The sequence below is a fragment of the Amblyomma mixtum genome, chromosome 6 (assembly GCF_055824585.1).
Source record: "Amblyomma mixtum isolate Tamu chromosome 6, ASM5582458v1, whole genome shotgun sequence".
NCBI classification, from domain to species: domain Eukaryota; kingdom Metazoa; phylum Arthropoda; class Arachnida; order Ixodida; family Ixodidae; genus Amblyomma; species Amblyomma mixtum.
Genome location: NC_143017.1, coordinates 106,334,979 through 106,353,940, shown reverse-complemented (window position 1 = coordinate 106,353,940; position 18,962 = coordinate 106,334,979). Strand labels below are relative to the sequence as shown.

General features: G+C 45.5%; 2 protein-coding genes across 3 annotated transcripts in view; one reads left to right on the top strand and one right to left on the bottom strand.

Annotated features, from left to right (window-relative positions):
* LOC149339931 (glycoprotein antigen BM86-like) overlaps nucleotides 1–11,675 on the top strand; it is a 50,236-nt gene extending 38,561 nt beyond the window's left edge. The window contains exons 11-15 of one of the 2 annotated variants that reach the window (XM_089548648.1): nucleotides 2,314–2,366; nucleotides 3,160–3,299; nucleotides 6,929–7,099; nucleotides 10,477–10,561; nucleotides 11,468–11,675. In XM_089548648.1, the coding sequence (XP_089404774.1) occupies nucleotides 2,314–2,366; nucleotides 3,160–3,299; nucleotides 6,929–7,099; nucleotides 10,477–10,559 (447 nt within the window). In that variant the 3' untranslated portion in view covers nucleotides 10,560–10,561; nucleotides 11,468–11,675. The remainder of the gene's footprint in view (nucleotides 1–2,313; nucleotides 2,367–3,159; nucleotides 3,300–6,928; nucleotides 7,100–10,476; nucleotides 10,562–11,467) is intronic. The other variant, XM_089548647.1, reaches the window with a different exon arrangement.
* A 1,543-nt stretch (nucleotides 11,676–13,218) lies between these two features.
* LOC149339929 (uncharacterized) overlaps nucleotides 13,219–18,962 on the bottom strand; it is a 42,896-nt gene continuing 37,152 nt past the window's right edge. The window contains exons 6-7 of the mRNA XM_089548637.1: nucleotides 17,204–17,405; nucleotides 13,219–13,315 (exon numbers count right to left, since the gene is read on the bottom strand). Of these exons, the coding sequence (XP_089404763.1) occupies nucleotides 13,292–13,315; nucleotides 17,204–17,405 (226 nt within the window). The 3' untranslated portion in view covers nucleotides 13,219–13,291. The remainder of the gene's footprint in view (nucleotides 13,316–17,203; nucleotides 17,406–18,962) is intronic.

The window sequence follows — 18,962 nt, the reverse complement described above, 5'->3', positions numbered from 1 at the left end:
AAAGTGAGTCGGAGACACTGAAAGAAGCCAGGCTTCGTTGGCGGAACGAAACGAAGAGGACGCAGCGAGCCGAGGAGATGGAGGAAGAACGGGCAAACAAACAAAACAAGAACAAGACCAAACAAGGAAAAGAAACAAATAACACAGAAAAAAAAACAAAAAATCAAGAAAAACAACAAGACCAAACTTTGGCCTCAAATTACTGTGCTGGAGCCATTGAGACGGCTGCTTGCTACTTCACCGACCATCGGGCCGTCTTTGTGGCAATTGAGAAACAAGAAGATGAAGACTGAAAATAAATGCGTTGCACTTTGAAAATATCTAGTCTTTAATGTAACTGTAGCTTAACCATAGGTAACAACAAAACCTAAACACTAAGGCGTACCAAGCTAAACGATAAAGATATAACCGTAGGGATAACGAAGCTAAACAATAAGATTAACCGTACCTCTCGCTTCTCACATCCAGGCATAACTGAGTTGGCCACAGCCAATTTTTGAGTCGATATTAATGACTGCTACTGTGACATCCGACACCGAACAGCGCGCAGATCATGCTAAGTTTGCCGTTTTTTACCGAAGTCGTCCGCGGCCCACTTCTAACCCACGGCTTCGGGCTGAGTAGCGGCATGTTATAGCCCTGAGTTGCCACGGCAAGCGAGGTCACCTATAATTTAAGGGTTGCAAGAAGCACCAGGGGCAGAAGTGGTGATGGAGCGCTGGCTGAATGCTGCTACAGACTGGAGACCGGCGTTCGTTTTCATTTGCGAACTGAAGGCACGAGTAGTAGTCTCGTGGAACTGCACAGCCCCATTCTTTTCGACATGTGACAAGTAGTGTGCGGTCCCAGTGAACATCGCTCTACTAGCAGTGCTTACAGTTGACCCGCGTCTGTACTAGCCCAGAAACTACTGCCAAAAAAAGACTGGTTACGGGGGGAGGGGTGGGGAAAGAAAAAATGAAAAGAAACCCCATTTCTCCTCCTGTAAATTTGTTATTCACTGAATAACCCTTGCATCGGTACCTTACAAAAATGAAGCAAGGAGGTCACTTTACTGCACAGCTATCCAACTTGTCCAAACACACAAAAAATACAACACTCGTCATGACGAGACCTGGTTCGTACCACGCACACACACAAACCATGGAACTCAATTATTATCCTATTCATTGCCGTGCTATTCATTACCGTGACAATTATGACAGTCCTTGTACCACACTACTAGTGTTACATTTCATTGCGTGTACCCACAGCTCTCTTTTACCAAAGTTTAATGATACCTATGTTTGTTTGTTATTACCAATCTATTCTTTTTATTATTTTATTTGTGGATTTGAGAGGCACAGAGACCCGTCAAGCCGAAAACTTTAGTCCTTTGTCTGTGCTGCCTGCATCACGTATGGATGTTTGATTTTATTTGATTTGAATAACTCTCACTCGGTGGACACTTCAACCGCGCTGTCTGGGTACGAATAAAGGAGAATTGAAAGAAGGGAGAGAGCAAAAGTTAGCGTTGGGGCAGGCTGCAGATTTACTTCGACCACCCAAGGTGCTTTAACGGGCACTGACATCACACAGCATATGGACCTCTTTTACGCTTAGTGTAAAAATTCGGCCGCCGCGGTAGGGACTCGCTTCTAAAAACATCTGCTCTGTATCAAAAGGCTTCAATCACTGAGTCTCCTTTTATTGACCAGGCTATTAAAGCAAGTTGTCCGCCGCGGTGGCTCGGTGGTTATGGCACTTGGCTGCTGACCGAAAAGACGCGGGTTCGATCCTACCGCGGCGTTAGAATTTCGATGGAGGCGAAATTCTAGAGGCCCATGTACTGTGTGATATCAGTGCACGCTAAAGAATCCCAGGTGGTTGAAATTTCCGGAGCCCTTCACTACGGCGTCCCTCAAAGCTTGAATCGATTTGGAACGTTGACCCTCCGTAAATCAAACCTGAAAACAAGCTTCTCTATTACCAACACCGCCAAAGCACAAATTAAGTGCGCAGATTTCTCCATTGCGTCTAAAGCGAAAGTCAACAACGCCGCCCAAGCTTCACTTATTTTTCTGCCGCTCCTCTGCCTTGATTATTTTCGAGTCGGAAATGATTTTACCTCAGTTCAACTGTTATCACATAAAGCATAAAATCTGTTATCGTCGCCTTGGCCCACACAGTGCTTATATATACAACACATGAATATATGACGCGACTTCGCCAAATATGTGGGACTTGCGAAATAACAAAGCTAGAAGAAACTAAAACCTTCAATAAGTTTTGAGTGAAACATAACTACGTAAAAATTGTCTTATTGTTTTTCAGATGAAGAATTTGTATGGTAAGGAGTTGTCAGCTAGCCGGCTGGTTGATTGCGGGTAAGCATATATAATTTATTTCTGCTCGATAAGTTTAGCGCATTTCCAAACTTTTTATGCTTTCATCGTGCTCCTTGCTGGACAAAGCTGACGAGCATAGGAAGAAATGCCTAGCAATAGCTAGTGACCACACAATCCGCATTAAACACAGGTTCAGTGTCGAGCGTCTTTCATGCATCTTGACCCTATCGATCAGCTTTGTTCCCCATTTAAACGGCAGGTTGTGTCGCTATGTTTCAAATGGCAGCGTTTTGTTTCCATCGGACTAGAAGGTTATATGGGTTGGCTTCCTCGTAACGACTGAACTGTGGATGAGCACACTTTACGCATGGCTTCGCTCATATTTATCAGCAGAGGAGCTATTGCAATGGTCTGTCACGATATTGTTCCCGCTATGAGCCTTGAAAACAAGCACCGTCATTTTCATAGAGTTATACACCATTTCATCTTTTAGTCGGTCTGTCCAGGATTCTTCCCGGCAAACAATCTACCTTTCTCTTCCCTCTGTATGTCTAGCATTCTTTCTGCCCTTTCTCACTATTTTTTTTCTGCTTGACCAAACCAAGGCAAACTCTCGCTTCTTCTTACTACAAAATTATTCAGTCCCGGACCCGGTATCACTGCCTCTCTACTTCCCACTTCTCGGGTTCAGGGTAGATTAGAAAACACGTCCGGGCTAGATGGGTCTGTGGTTAAGCTACAGTCTGGTACTAAACAGGCCATTATTTCATACAGTGTTGCCTGAAAAAATAAAAGTGACCGTACAATGTTGCGCCCTTAATTTATCGCACAGGGAGGAACGTAAGGTTGAGCTTACGTTTAAGAACGAACCTCTTCCACCGACTCTCAATCGAGTCCATCAGTGCGAAAACAAGGACCGAGATGCTTGTCTCTTCGCGCCTCACCTGCGCATCATTGAAGGCTCAGTGTCAGGTACGTAACCAAGGTGAGGAGCTTGGAAAAACAATTTCAAACGTGGAGGATTTCAAGTAGGCAACTTCACGTCTTAAGTCCAACCTTACCAGGCTCTTGCTTTCTCAGTCATTATGTTTCGACATGCAGGGGAATGGTGCTCTACCTGTACTGTACCCTTAGTACGGCCTTCTTGGGCTGTACTCAGACGTGCAGTGTATTAAAATGAATAAATAAACAAACATAAAAGTCGATGCTCGTTTATTATTTGGGCCCGTTAGTGCCGGAGAATTTTTTTTTCTTGCGAAAGCAACAATACACAAGTCGCCGAGCCATTTCGCGGAGCTGACGTAAGGCCATACTGCGCATGCGCGAGGACGGCGCACAGCTAGCGCGCCGCAGCCGCGCTCGCCAGTTGAGAATGCGCAGTAGCGGCGCATAGCTAGCGTGCCGGGGCCGCCGCCGCTGCCGCGCGCTCTCCATCGCCTCTCTCTCTCTCTCTCTCTCTCTCCTCGTTGCTTTCGCAATCCTTCAGGTTTAACCAGAGCTAAACCACTGCCATTTTTTCATTGACTTCTTCCTCTATTCAAAATTGTGGACAGTTGTGGATGTCCTGAAATAGGATTATGGCACGCTTGGTTGCATTCATAGGTTTAACGCCCCAAAGCAACTCATGTTGAGGGACGACGCAGTAGAGGGCTCCGCATAGTTTCAACGACCTGGTGTTCTTTGACTGACATCGCACAGTACACGGGCCTCTAGGATTTCGGCTACATCCATATGCGAACGGCGCCGGCACGTCGACCCAGCGACTTTTGTGTACTGTGAGGTGCCAGTGCACGTTAAAGAAGCCCGAGCCTCGAAATTATCCGGAGCTCTCGACTGCGACATTCCTCGCAGCCTTAAGCGCTTTGGGAGATCAAAAGATATAAAACCGAGCCATATCCGCCATAATCCTATTAGTGAGAAAGCACTCATACGCTCACCAACAGCGTCAGAGAATCTTCTCACCTACATATTAAAATCTGATAATAATGAAATAAATATTTACCACTGGGAGTCGAACGCGCAGCGGCACGAACACATAACCTTCGCATTTCGATACTCGAGAGCACTATCACAGCAGCCAAGCACAGCTCATGTTAAACTGCAACACACTGTCGCTCTGTGCATTGCACCTCGTCGTATTTCATCGGCGGCACGAAAAGATCAATTCAGCTTAAACTCGGCCTCAGCTAAAGCTGGATTTAATATCGTCGTCAGACGTGCCGACGACCCAGCAACCAGACTAAACACATGATTTCGCACGTCTAGTCGTTTTACCCACGTTAAAACCCTATCAATTTTTTGCTGACTCATTCAAACCTATACACACATGTATATTGTTCAATACGTTTTCAATAGGGCCGTGCTGGCAATGTAGCACAATCTGCTCGTGACAAACAGCCCTTTACTTTCTTGGGTGGGAAAATTGTCCGCCTTTTACCTTTCCTCCTCAACACACCAGCACTGCATCGGTTTGGCTCAGTGCATACCGTCAACGAACAGAAACTTTAACCTCATTTTTAGGACGCGTAACAACTTTGAACCTTCAGGTAGAAGAGAAGTTTTGCAATGTCTCCTTCACAATGCGGCATTTCTAAGCAGAAATCTACACGGATTAATTTGTTATTATTATCTCTAAAGCACAACGAGGCAGGCATAGCTCTGATCATATTTTGAAAGGTTACCGACTTCATTGCCGAAATCTGCGACAGTATTCTGGTTTTATTTCCAGAAATAGCAAAATTCTTAAAGCCTGTCAAATGCCTGATAGTCTTTTTCATTACCAAAAAACGTCAAGCTGCTTTCTGCGAAGTGTTAAAAATTACACTGCGTACAGCCAACTTTTTCGGCTCCGCTTCCTTAGCCGTCAGCATTTCTGACCTATATATACAGAATATGCACCCTGATCCAGCTTCTTGAACAAAATTGGCGTAGTACCCTGAACTAGTTAGTTCAGATATCGCTTTTCCTTCCTAGTAACAGATCTTCAGCTTCTGTTTGATCGTTTGGACTGAGGATTTGTTCTGAATAAACACTGTTTTTATACTTTGGAAGCATTGTGCCAAGGTCATACACCGTGAGTCGATATAACTTAACAGAAAGCCCCTATTCATAGCTGCCAGTCAATTATGAACTCGCTTAATGTGAACATCTATTTAGCATTGAAGTGAAGATTATCTTAGCGCTCCATTTCTGTAACTTGAAGAAAACCGTGCGAACAGGCTGCAATGACCAGAAATCAGTTGCATCAAGCTTCAATTCTAAGTTTTAGGAAATGCTGACCAGCGTTTCAATGCAACTTATCCTACCTCGAAAGCATATACAGTCGAGCTTAATTGTAATGACCGCAGATATAGCTAACAAACATTTTTTTACGAACCACTGCAGCGCTAGTGTCGAAACATGCTCTAGGACAAGGCCAACTTGTCTCAGATACAACGAACAACTTCGGTTGCAGCGCTCGGTTATAGCGAACGAGGAGGTGCCGAAACCCGCCTCCCGAAGATGAAGCACTCGTGCTTTCAGCAAGCGCGTAGATGGAAGAGCGTTTCTCAGTCACCGCGATACCACCCCGGAACGAGCATGTCGACTCAAAAAAAGCAGTAAAAAGGCGGCATTAAAGCTGTAAGTAACTGCCCGCCAAGCATCCGCCGAGGACCCAGGAGGTCACTCATTGCTTCAGTGTTCGCAGGCTGCGCAATGTATCTCACGTGGAAGCCGGATCCCGGTTGACGCGAGAGAGGGAGAGCGTCGAAAGCGAAGCTACAGCGCATGGTAGTGGATCAACTAACCGGAACAATCTGAGAAGCCTGAAAGGCTTGCTGGTAATGCTGTTCACGTGGTATAGGTCGCCTGCCTAGTAGCCTCCATTTTTCGTGCTGCTACCACGTACAAGCAGCGTCATAAGCGGACACTAAGCTGATACATTATACGCCTCGAGTGCGGCGCCTCTTTCGTCGCAGTATAGACCCAGGATCAAGGTGTCGAAAACCCAAGTGATAAAACCCATGCAGATTTGCGGCAACGCGTCGCTGATGCACAGCTGGCCAGATGTTTGCTCGTATGATTACGTTCCTACGGACGACATCGTAGAGCCACGTACGCTGAGGAAGCCGTTGTACGCCAAGTACGAGCAATCCCACACCGCTAGGAATTGGATATAGCCCACCTTTCACCATCTCCCGTGGACGCTGCAACTACAATTGGTGATATCACACCCCCTAAGCGGGTTATTGGCAGCAAGGGTCTCGGAGTGGAGAATGCTTGACCACCCTGGAGAGACTGGAAAGCACTGCGGTAGGGTCTGCATTAAAGAAGTAGACGAGCATATCGCCAATTTATGAGAAATAAACGTCACTTTTGATGGACCTGACATTTTTTATGTAATACGCAGATCGTACTTAGTACGAACATCGGACACAATGAACGAAATCCGCGTGACCGTTTGGTATGTTATAAGTTAAATATTAGCAGACATGTCTTTGTATGGAATAAAAAGGTCATATCGCCGATGCTTCAGTGCTGCGGCTGATCATGCGTTAATTGCGAATATGAACCGAGGGTAGCCATGAAATAACCATCGTGCTGTATTCCTGCTCTCCCAGAACCGAAGGCAGTTGACCTGTGCACCGAGTTCTTCATGAAGATCCCTGCTGTCTTGGAGAATGGCCTCCAATGCCATAAGGGAGAACGCGGGGAGTATTCGCTGCGCTGTGCTCAGAAGAGCAGCAAGTCTTCCGACAAGTACGGCATGCTCACCGTGCAACCATGTGACGGTGAGAACAATCAAAATATGCGTCATAAACGCCGTCAGTATCTATCATGGTCGTCCGCTGCAGGACAAAGGCCTCTCTCATATCCCTGAGTTAATCACCTCGTCGTGTGCCAGCTGCATTTACATTTTCCCCGCGAACCTCTGAATATCATCCGCTTCTCGCATTGTGTTGCGCCCTGCTACATGTGCCACCCCTTGCGCCTGAACTCAGTACACATCTTTTAAGGAAGTAACCATTTTGTACCAAAGGTAGCGAAGGAAGACAACGTGAGGGAGACGGGACGAAGTGGCAGAGTCTTTGCCGTGCTTTCTCTCTTCGCTGCGTCATACAAAGTATCCAAAGTGCCACATTAGTGCATTTTATACCATCAGAAAGAGCGGTTAATGCAGAACAGCCTAATATTTATTAGTAATAAGCTTTCTTTAAGCACCGATATGGCGAGACAACTTGATCGAGAGTTAAGAGGAAGGATTTATGTGGAACACATTTCGCCAAAGGCATTACCATCGGAATTTTTTGAAGTGCTCGTGCAAAAGCCAGCCACTGGTCGAAAACACTGCGCAGAATTTTTAGTGGCTCCCAAAAATTGTTTTTCTGTTGAGGTCGCTTCAGGAAGAATAAGCGCTAGAGGCGCTAATGTGTGTGTTAGTGGAGGCGCTTGTGTGGGTGTTACACTCTCGCCTGTGTTTTTGTTTTCTGCCGCGTCATTCCTCGCTTACTTCTGACATCAATAATTTTTCCTTTAAAAAAAAAACAGTACCTTTGGAAATGTGTGCTCCGTAACTAAAAAGCAATAAAAGTGCAGTATATTGCAGGCCAAATGAAGCATGCCATAGCGCTGAAATGGTCTTTTTAAACCAAACTGAGGCACTTTCACAGACTCTTAGAATATCAAATTTCTTTTAAGGTTTCACGAGCAGCAAGGTAAGACGGCGTTCTATAATCTACGTGGAGTGGGCACAAAATTGGAGAGCACATTTAAGCTCCGCCTCTTACCTTTAATAGCTTTAATGGATTAATACCGATACCTTTAATGGACAAATGCCCGTATATGCAGAATTCGTCATTCTCTACTTAGCATTAACAGATCCCTGGGAGCCTTCATACCATTCCCAGTTCAGCTGTGCAGCGGATCAGCGACGCGCCACTGCCCTGCGATGGAGGGTGCTGCCCCCGGTGGGGCTTCTGCGACCCAGGTTGCTCTTCCCGAGCGCCCTCTCGCGACCAATCATTACTTTAAATGCCACCTGTCACGGTGCGCAGTTTGCTCGCGATACGGTGGGCAGGTTGTGATGAAGCCATAAGGTTACGTGAGGTGGCCCACCTGCCTCAATGTTGGGTTTGTGGGGGTTTTAGGGAGTTTTTCGCTCATAGTGAACGGCCATGACGATACCCGATGTTCTGCGACACGATCTTTTCATGGCTATTGCGTTAATGAATCGATCCTGGGGAACAAGACTGGCGTGAACAGAAGGCAGTCCTCACGCATACACCACGACAACAAAGGCCCTTAAGTGAAATGCAGTAAACTTTGATGAGAACCGATTTCTAGAAGGGCGCTTTTATCAAGTACTCCTATGCGCCAAAAGACTTTTTAATGCACATACAACTTTTGTAGAAAAAACAAAAACTGGTTTACAGATTGTGGAAGTGAGCTAATATCGTTTAAGGAATAACAAAACAAAAAATCAAATTATGGGTAAACCTAAAAAGGAGCGGAGACTTGCAGCCAGCCGTAGAAGTTAGCATAGTAGATGTAGTCACTGCTGGTGGTGTTGGGAAACGTCTGGTAGTGATATATGCTTGGTTAATGACCCCGCAGACGAGAACATAGGCAGTCTTACACGATATAAAAACCTATCTCTAACTACGTCAATAAGCGCGAAGAGAAAGGGAGGAAAATTTGCTGCGAGGCGGAATCATGATTACCGGATGGAGTAGTAAACGGCAGTGCCAAACGTACGCGCATTTGAAAATTTCTGGCATGCGATCCATTATCCAACCCCAGCAGTCAACACAGTGCGTAATTACGCATTTCGTTTCCTTGTTCATCTCGAACTTTGTAACCTGCTCTCTTTCGCAAGAGGTTCCATAACGGTAAGCAGGTTGTTCATTTCAAGAAGCCAGTAGAGGCTTAGCCGATGTTCCGGAGAGCGCTAACAGGGCACGTATTTGACATGCAATGAAGCGTGAGCATAGGCCGCAAGAGCATCTCATTGAAAACTTACCGTCATTAACCGCCCAAACAGCACTATGGCCAGCGTACAGAGTAGAGGCGTAAACATGTATTGTCTGGCGCGATTTGAACGTTATCACGCTCGTTCTGGCTAAAACAGACCAAGAAATTTTTTGGTAGCGGGACGGTCACAGAGTCCTCAACAAATGACGGCGTAGGATAGAGAAATCTGTCGGCTAGCGAAACTCTTGATTCTGTGCAGCGTTCTTGCGAAAAATAAACCTTGTTAGAGCAGCTGAATTTCAGCGTGCTAATCATGAATTGATCACCTTGAAACCGCGTTAGAGTGGACCTCTGAATAGGTGTTTGGGTGTCAAACAGGGCAATAACTCTTATTCGAGACCTTTACCATGTGTGTGGTAAATAATTCGGGGTAAATAAGTACTGCCCATCTTTCAATAGCCTAGATATAGAGGCCTGGACTATATTGCTGAGCAACCAAGGCGAGATGCGTGTGTGTGTCTTTAATAACAAAATGAGCTTTAGCTGGGTCATGACGAGCTATTACCCCACAATGTGGCGTCTACGTCACATCGCCACCATTCAGTTGTTCGCAGCGCGTTCCTCTAGCATAAACCAGCAAAATATGTAGCACCATTTGTATAGAAGCGTTGTGTTTTAATTCATACTTATTCTCCAACACCGCCCTTTTGTCAGGAATCTCGTCAAGGAGCTGGGAGGGACCAGCAGGGAAGAATAACAACATACAGTACTAATAAATCTGTTTGTGTCGGAGTTGATACCTCTATGTCGTTGCTCCGGTACACCAATGAGCGATGAAATACTTTTTTTCTTGCTATTCTTCTGTTTAAAGCAGCCTCATATTTTATAGAAAGCGCTCCTTGCTTCACAGTTTTTTTTTTCAGCTATGAGGCCTGTAACGAATAATATGCGGTACCTGTGCTTTACTCTCCCTCTTTATTCTCTTTAACCCTTTTCCCTATATTCTTTCTTATCTTTTATTCTACTGTTGCAGAAGATGTCTTGCGTCTTCTGGTGTTAGTTCTCAACTTGTTCTTGTATTTCTATTTTTATTTTCCTCTGTATTTCAATGGTACACTGCTAATCTTGAGCACACAGTGCACTTGCTTACTCGATTCTTAAAAGAACGCAGTAAAGCATTGCCGCCATTTACTTTCAGACGATTCAAACTCTGGCAGCACTGCCGCTTCTATGAGCGCAGCTGTCTTACTCGGCGTCTTGGTTGCGGCTCTGATCACATAACGGTAAGCCTAAGTTCTTATAGCCGAGGGATCACCGCGAAACGCTGCGAAGTGTAAATAATTTCTGAAAGTCAGCGAGATATTATTGCTAGCACACAGTAACTAAATTATTGAGTGCGCTTTTTTTTTAGGTTCGCGTGTTTGGTTGTGTGTATCGTTGCATCATATGTGCGCTTTTTTTTTTTGACTGAACCGAGCCTGTGCCAAGCACCTAAACCGTCGGTTATCGTTCCTAAGTCGTAGTTCTTTTGCGCTAGTAAATACAAATATATCTCGTTACTCTAATTGTCTACTTGGTTAATTTTCTTCTTAAAATTTTCTTTTCAGTATGCACATGCTATCATTTGTGCCCAGCTAACACATAGGATGACCCACTGCTCCCAATATATAGCTTACAGCATGGATAACGCCAATCATAGAGAAGGCAGCACAGAGACCAGAAACAACGACGGGTCCTGCGTGCCCCGTCGTTTCGTGTGTGTGTGTTCCAAAGCTCTCGTCATGTTCGAATCCTACCAATTGTATATTTTGACAGAAGAGCCCTTTCTTTTCTCGCAGGAAATTTCAGCACAAAAAAAAAATTTGTGAGGCACTTTTCACTAGCACTTCCATTAGCGCTGGAAGATGTTTCAGCTTCATAAAAAATGGTTCACATAACCAAGGTGATGGGGCTCACAAAAATACTTCCACTAAAACCCACAATTCTAAGGCTCATCAGGCTGCACGGCCACCACACAAAGGCCCACGTTGGCGCTGTGCTCACTGCATAAAGCAGCAGTTTTCTGTCGGATGTCGGCTTGTTTTTAAAGATGCGGGAGATTAATTGTGTTTAGCTTCCTTAATGAGCGCCAACGATCAGGTGCTGAGTTCTTTATCATTCTTAATAATTTATGTGAAATTGTTTTACAGTGTTTTCTTGGTTTTTCAGCGCACTGCGACGAGCAAGCGAAGCAGTAACCACTAAAACATGACAGCGCTTGTTGACACCGAGCAGCGATGCTAAACTTCGCCGCATGGACATGAAAAATATTTCTTCTGTCAATTCATAGCACGTCGTCATTTATTTCATCCACTCAAAAAGCAACGAATGCTCTATGCAATAAAATTGACGATACGACGAGTGTATGCTTACTCTTTCGGCAAAGTTCGCTCCTCGCCCGACGATATACTGTTACGGAGAAATACTATTTAGATTTATTTACAAGTGATAGGGTTCTAGACTGAATTGTTCCTAGCAGGGAGCAGCAGGGAGCACCAACGCGAACAGGGGGACCCATCAACCTCTTCTACTTCGTTCATCTTTTGATGATGATGATGTCCTCAGGCATAATGGCACATACCCACGGCGGGGGATTGGCCAGGGTGCATAGCGGATACACATCTTTTACACGCGGGAGGCCACTTCGATTTCCACTTCCTCTTCGTCGTAGCATGACCCCCGGCCGTCATGAGCGCCGTCCCGGCGTAAGGCCGGTGATAGAGGAGCGGCGTGGTAGGGCTTGAGGCGCATAACGTGAACAATATCGGCGGTTGGTCTACATGATGAGGATGCAGGTGTATGAGGAGCAACTTCATGCGTGACATCGGTGACCTGGCGCACAACACGATAAGGATCATGGTAGGGGGACAAAAGTTTCTCAGAGAGACGGACGCGACGGGAAGGGGACCACAGAAGAACGAGTGAGCCCGGTTCGTAGGTGACATAGCGATGGCGATTATCGTACATAGACTTCTGCGCTTGCTGGGACGCTTGGAGCCGAGTACGGCAATTTGGCGAGCGTCTGCAGCTTGAGCAATAGCGCCACGGGCGTACGCGGTGACGGGACGGTCAGCGGATGGGACGAGTGTGTCCAAAGGCACGACGGCGTGCCTGCCTTATAAGAGATAGAGCGGAGATTAACCAGTTGTGTCATGCCGAGAGGTGTTGTAAGCGAACGTCACATAGGGCAAGGCGGAATCCACTTCCACTTCGTCATAGCAATGCCGTCAAATCATTGATTACACATTGACGAAGTATAGCGCTCTGCACAATTTCCGTTGATGATTTATGTTGACTTGGGCTCATGTCTACCTGAAATTGAAGGCTTTCAGGTAGACAACTAGTAGGCGCATTCCACTCGCGCGTGGAATAACGTCTCAGGGAAACTAAATAGAGAATAAGATTGTTACTATTGAACGTGAACTGTATGAAGGAAGTACGCGCCTCAGATGAACTGAGTGTCAATGTGGTCTTAATTTCTGGCCAGCAGGAATATCAGGTTGCGGTACAAGACCTGTACATTCAACTTAAGCTTCTAAACACGTCTACCCAGATACTCTCGGACCTAATGGTCGTGGTAGCATCTTTGCGGGCTTGGCCGAAATTTTTCGCGCAAAGTGAGAACAAAGGCATGAGAACAAGTACGGTCAGTTGCCAAAATTGTGAGACTAATTAGCTTTTCATGCTTCATATTGTATGAACACATACAACAAGCAATTAAATGTTACTGTAACGCAGCAAATTTTTTCTTTTGTCTTTGTACCCTACGGAGAACAGGACGGCTTGCATTTTTAAATGGCTGGTGCAGATTGGGCAGCAAACGTGACGAGAAAAGAGAGACGTTAAAACATCCCAGTTTATTCTGGCTTAGCAGGCGAAGCAAGCAAGTGAATGTGGCAATGAAGTGAGCACGTTGTATTGTTACTGTTTCCCGGAGAATGAGATTTCATGCAGTCGTTTATGGGAGAAAACGTCTAGTCAACATATTCTCCCATTACCTGAAACAGAAAGAAAACGATGGTATCGTCAACCTTTTTAACTCTGACCGTGGCACGAGCTTAATAACAATTAGATGTGATCGCATCTAATGACATTAGATGGCATCACAACAGCAGTATCTTGTCTCAACACTTGTCGCGTGAAATGACGTCAGATCTGAACATAATTATTTCGACCTCTTTTCAGGTATGAAACTAAGGGAGAAAAGATGATGGTTTCCTGGCCTAATCAGCATTTTTTCTAGGTTATAATTGCGTAAGTTGGCGCAGATAAACGGTAAATGAAAAGTTAGCCTGATTAAGTTGCCTAGTATTGGGAATGTGTGATGCAGAGGGAATATAACCAGTTATTTAATGAAATGGTTTCTAAAAAAAGAAAAATATAGGCCGGGTGAGCAAGATATTGGGTTCTGAGGTGAGTTGGCAGTTCGCTCGAATGAGGTGTCCAAGGGCCACGTAAGGCATGCGTTAATGCTGACCGTCTACGCAGGCCTTTGTTGAAACTCTTGAGCTTCTAAAGTTTTTCAGGCACTTGGCACTCACGAATCGTAACAAACTGCCGACCATCCCATTTTAGCAGTCTTAGCTCTGCTGCACAAATGCTTCCCGCCACCAAGCTAGTGGCGAACCTCCAGTCCTCTCCGGTGGCCTGGCGCGTATAACGGCAAAGCCGCAGTTGTATAAGCACGCCAGTGACCACTAAAAAGCGAGCCTCAAAGATGTCGTCGTCTTGATGCTGATGCTGAAGTTCAATGTACCAATGGCAACTCTGGCCAAAAATGCCATGGCACGAGGTATTTTTGTTTACAAAAGGTGGGCTTAAAAGACTCATTTTCCGAGCGTTCCACTCGCCCCTCGGTGAAGCCGAGAACCAGGTCAGGGAGAAGCTTGTACCCATTTTTAAGGCACCCCACACTTCCCGCATACGAGGTGGACGCTCAAACCACTGCGTCACCGCTGCTGTATTTCGTCAGTTTCGCTCAGAGTGAAGCATAAACAGGGAGGAGATCACTGGAAGGTTACCAAGCGATTTTTTATCGGCCGTCATTATGCTCGTCCAAAAGCGACAACTCTTCTTGGCGCCACACTGCATGCGTATTGATCGATAACGATAACGTAGAAAGGATCATGATATTGGACGCCGCTTTAGACGTGACGAGTTAAAAATGGTCAAGTGATCCATCATCTACAAGTCGTTGCTTTGCATTCTTGAGCAAATCTAGGAATTTTATAGTAAGAACTTTTAGCACTTTGGCCTTTGTTTCTTTAGGCTTCCCGTATGGCGACAGATCCCTTCATAAATTGAATAGAGCGTGTGTAACACCAACTAAGACATAATCGACTTTCGCCATTCGCTTATATATTACCCACCTGACTGTGGAGCCCTTGATTCTATAGTCATGCAAGCATTTATGCATTCCATTAGGTCATTCTTCCTGCGTTTAATGTTCGTTATTTTAAAAACAGTGAGCAACACGTCAGTGCGGTCTGTTGAGGTGGATCGGAAAGGCGGACAATTTGTACGAGACAGAGCTCAATAATTCGACGTTTAATTAACTAAAAATTACTGATCAACCTTTTTACCTTCGATTCTAAAGGGAAAGATTATATTGCGAAACTGAAGGCCGTCAGCTTCATACATGAGCCGCTGTTTTGGATTTTCTTAATCGGCAGTGCCGTTCGGAATATCGAAAGTCAAAAACGGACATTCGAAACCTCAGAAGTTGACTTTCCCGCGTTGCAGATGAATAAAATTATGCTGCTGCGCATAGCATCGTCGCTGAATTCGCGTTAACTGCGTCTAAGTCGTAAGATACACAAATGGTACCTGTGTGTGACGCATTAGACATGCGAGCGGCATCTTTTCATAAATGTGCAATGGGAGGAAGCCAACTCAATAGCTTTCAAATGCGTAGTTCTGACGTTGGATATTTCGAACCACATTCCCGATTAAGAAAATTTTTAAACGGTACATACCTTCAATTTTTACGGCCTTCAAATTCGAAGTATGATTTTCACCCCTAAAATCAAAAATAAAAAAAAAACGTGGACACACACATTTAAGACTGCTTCTGCGCTCTGACGGCAAGTGGTGCCACCGGTTGGGTATGCGCGCGATCCAAGTTGCTCTCCCCGATCAACCTCGCGCGACCAATCATTAATTGAACCGCCACCTGCCAGGTTGCATGAGGACGCCATCTCTTATGGGTGTCATCCAAAGTAAAAACACACACGTTTTCATTTAATATCAGCTTAATATCTTAATATCTTTTCAGCTAAATATACATGGTCTGTTCTGAAAGTAGTAGGACTGGTTTTTTCCTGGGTGAACGGGCGGACGAGAGGTGGTCTGCGCGTGCAGGATCGTTGAAGGGGGATATTGGGAATGCTGCGGAAAATCGGCAGTCGGCTCTCGGCCGCTAAAAAGAGGAGGTCGCTTGTACTGTGAACCCCTGTCGAAACGTCTCGTCACGCAGAATCGTCGAGTGTTTACTGCATCAGGGATACGCGATCAAATTTTGCGTAAATCTTGGTAAAACGGGCAAAGAGACTCACAACATGATTAAGGAGGCCTACGGTGACGCTTCCATGGGTAGATCAGGTGTTTTTGATAGGCACAAGCTTTTCCGAGAAGGTAAGGAAAGAGTGGAGGAAGACGACCGCTTCAGACGCCCTTCGACCAGCAAGACCAACGAAAATGTGTAGCGAGGGAAACATTTACTTAACAGTGATCTATCAGAATGATTGCTGATTATTTGAGCATTCCTCAAACCCAAGTTTTTGGGATCGTGACAGAAAACTTACCCATGATTAAAGCGTGCGCGAAGTTGGTGCCGGCAGTGTTGTCAGAGTAGGAAAAGGCCAACCGGTAGGATGTTCTTCGTCATCTGAATGAGGACCCCGATTTTTTTGTCCCACACAAGGCGGCAACGCTGTCTCAGCCCCCCTACAGCCTCGACTTGGCCCTGCCAGACTTTTTTCCATTCCCGAGAATAAAATCGACGCTCGAGGGGAAACATCACGGATCGGTAGAGGTGGTTCAACAGGCCGTGACGAGGGAGCTAAACAGCATTCCGGTCCAGGCGTCCCTGGAGGCGTACGAAAATTGTAAAACTCATTAGCAGCAGTGAGTAGGTGCGGAAGGGTGCTACCTTGAAAATTGTAATCGTTCGTACTATTCTCTTGAATAAATTTTGTTTAAAAAAATGAGTCCTACTACTTTCAGAACAAACCATGTATGTTACCGTTTATTAAAATAAATATCTAAACATAAAAAAGTCATCAGGAATAAGTATACGCATATGCTTTCGTTAACCCTTTCAGGCGCTTTGTGCACGATTACGTAAGCCGCAAACTTACAGCTTTTTCTGGAACACTTAACAATGATTTCCTTATTTCAGTCAAATTGAGCACCGTTCTTATTGCAAATACGTTGTTTTTGGAACCATGTAGAAAACGCAGTAAGTGTAATATTTCACATAACAGTGAGCTAGGTAGCACATTGCCCGCCGTTTTTGTGCAGAAGCCGCGAGTGAAAACACCGATGATATTTGCTCAATTTCGAGCGTAATGTGCATTTTGGAAACGCAAAGTGATTCCACGATCCCTAGGGTGTTTACCTGACACACGAGAATACTGCGATGGTACTATTTCTAACAAATCTGGCACTTTGTACGGAATTCTCCACATCGTTGTAAGAACTGACCTGCTGGTCTTTCGCGCTCGAAAACTAACAAATTCCCTTTCTTGAGGCCTTAATATACTACTTAGGTGAAAAAATAATTGATTTCAGTCGAAACAGAAATGGCGCCTGAAAGGGTCAAGAGGTAAATTTTCAGTTATCGGTTCATTTTTTGCAAAAAAATACGACTAGTATACGTTACTCACGTATATCACGTCATCCATCTTTTGCGCCGGTGTGCAAGCGATGTTCATGTTGATGGCATGTGAGTTGGTCCTTTTTGTTAACGTGTTCGTGCCCGTAGTTGTACACACCGTATAACCGTCCTTGTAGACGCGTAGCATGAGCCCTAGTTTTCCTGTGGCTTTTACCATTCCAAGGCTCTTTTGGTCATCATGCACATGTAACCTAGCAAAAAAAGAAACGAAGAGAGGAAATGGAGAAGTGGGTGTTCATTTCCTTTTTCAAGACCTTGCAAAAGAATCCGTCGAACACGCCTTGGTGACAAAGGCCACATTCATGGCAAAAAGGGAACATCAACGGCTGCATGGAGGCGCAGGAGGAATTCACTTAAACCTAACAGCAGTCAGTTCAATAAAAGCAACGCTTACGCTGTGCACTCTAACTTTGATGTTCGCCGACGAATAAATACTATAATTGCATACCAAGCGGACTGCAATTAAATTGCATATGCTCGAACAGTTCAGTTGTATACTCGTCACCGAAACATCACGGTGCGCTAGCAACAAATGCGCTAAGTAGAGCATATCCTTCTCGTAGTGCAGCGGCACATCCCTATTTAAGAAAAAAAAAACTGCCTCTCCCGTAACCGAGAGTAGAGTAAGCATGAAATGTTTACGGGCATAATGCGAAGCGCACGCGGACACGACGAGACGAAGGCCTGACAAGAATGTATATGCAGCGCGTTCGAAACTTCGAAACTGTCCGAAGTGCGTAGAGGCGAAAGCGTTTTCAGCACCACTTTGCGTATGTGACACTGGTGATGTTACCACTGGATTACGTCACACATAATTCATGACGAAGTAATGACAAATTACTGAGTAGTGTGTAATGACTGATTAATGACTAAATACTAATAAACTGCTAATTAATGACGCCTAAGCTTCGCCTTTAGGAGTGGAACGCGACAGCGTGTTGTAGCGCTGCCAGGCAGTCCGCGGAACGCCACCACCCGTTCGGCGTGATGCCTCGTCCTTTGAACGCGACGCTTTTTGAGGAAAGGAAATTACGCAGTAATTCTCTGCCATCTCGGTGGACACCCGAGCCACACCTTACAGGAAGGTAGGAACGCCACCACCCGTTCAGCACGATGCCTTGCCCTTTGAACGCAACGTTTTTTGAGGACAGGAAATGGAGCAGCAATTCTCTGTCATCGCGGTGGACACCCGAACCGCATCGTACAGGAAGGGAGGAACGTCACCACTCGTTCGGCGCGATGCGTTGCCCTTTGAACGAAACGCTTTTTGAGGAAAGGAAATGACGCAGTAATTCTCTGTCATCTCGGCGGACACCCGAACCGCACCATACAGGAAGGGAGGAACGCCACCACCCGTTCGGCGCGAAGCTACCGGAGCTTGTATGCCGGTCCTGTAGGAGGGCTTAGAGAGTCTCGTTAAATCTCGTACGGTGCCCGGATGTTCTCGTTTCAGTGCCCGGATGAGTGGAATTCAGTGCCCGGATGTTGGCTCTCAGTCTTGGCGTGACTATCACCACACTGCCGACAACGGGAGCTAAAAGCATTTCATGCTTAAATATTGTGGCATGTATGTGGTTTTTGCACGCGTTATTAGAAATCGGAAATTATAATTCCGTGTATTATCAAACGCACAGCTCGACTGATATCTTGATAAACATTGAGAAGGCACTGGCAGCAGTTATTTTTTGTGACTCGTTTGGAGACCAACCGGCGCTTGCATGCCGGTCGCGTAGGAGGGCTCAGAGAGT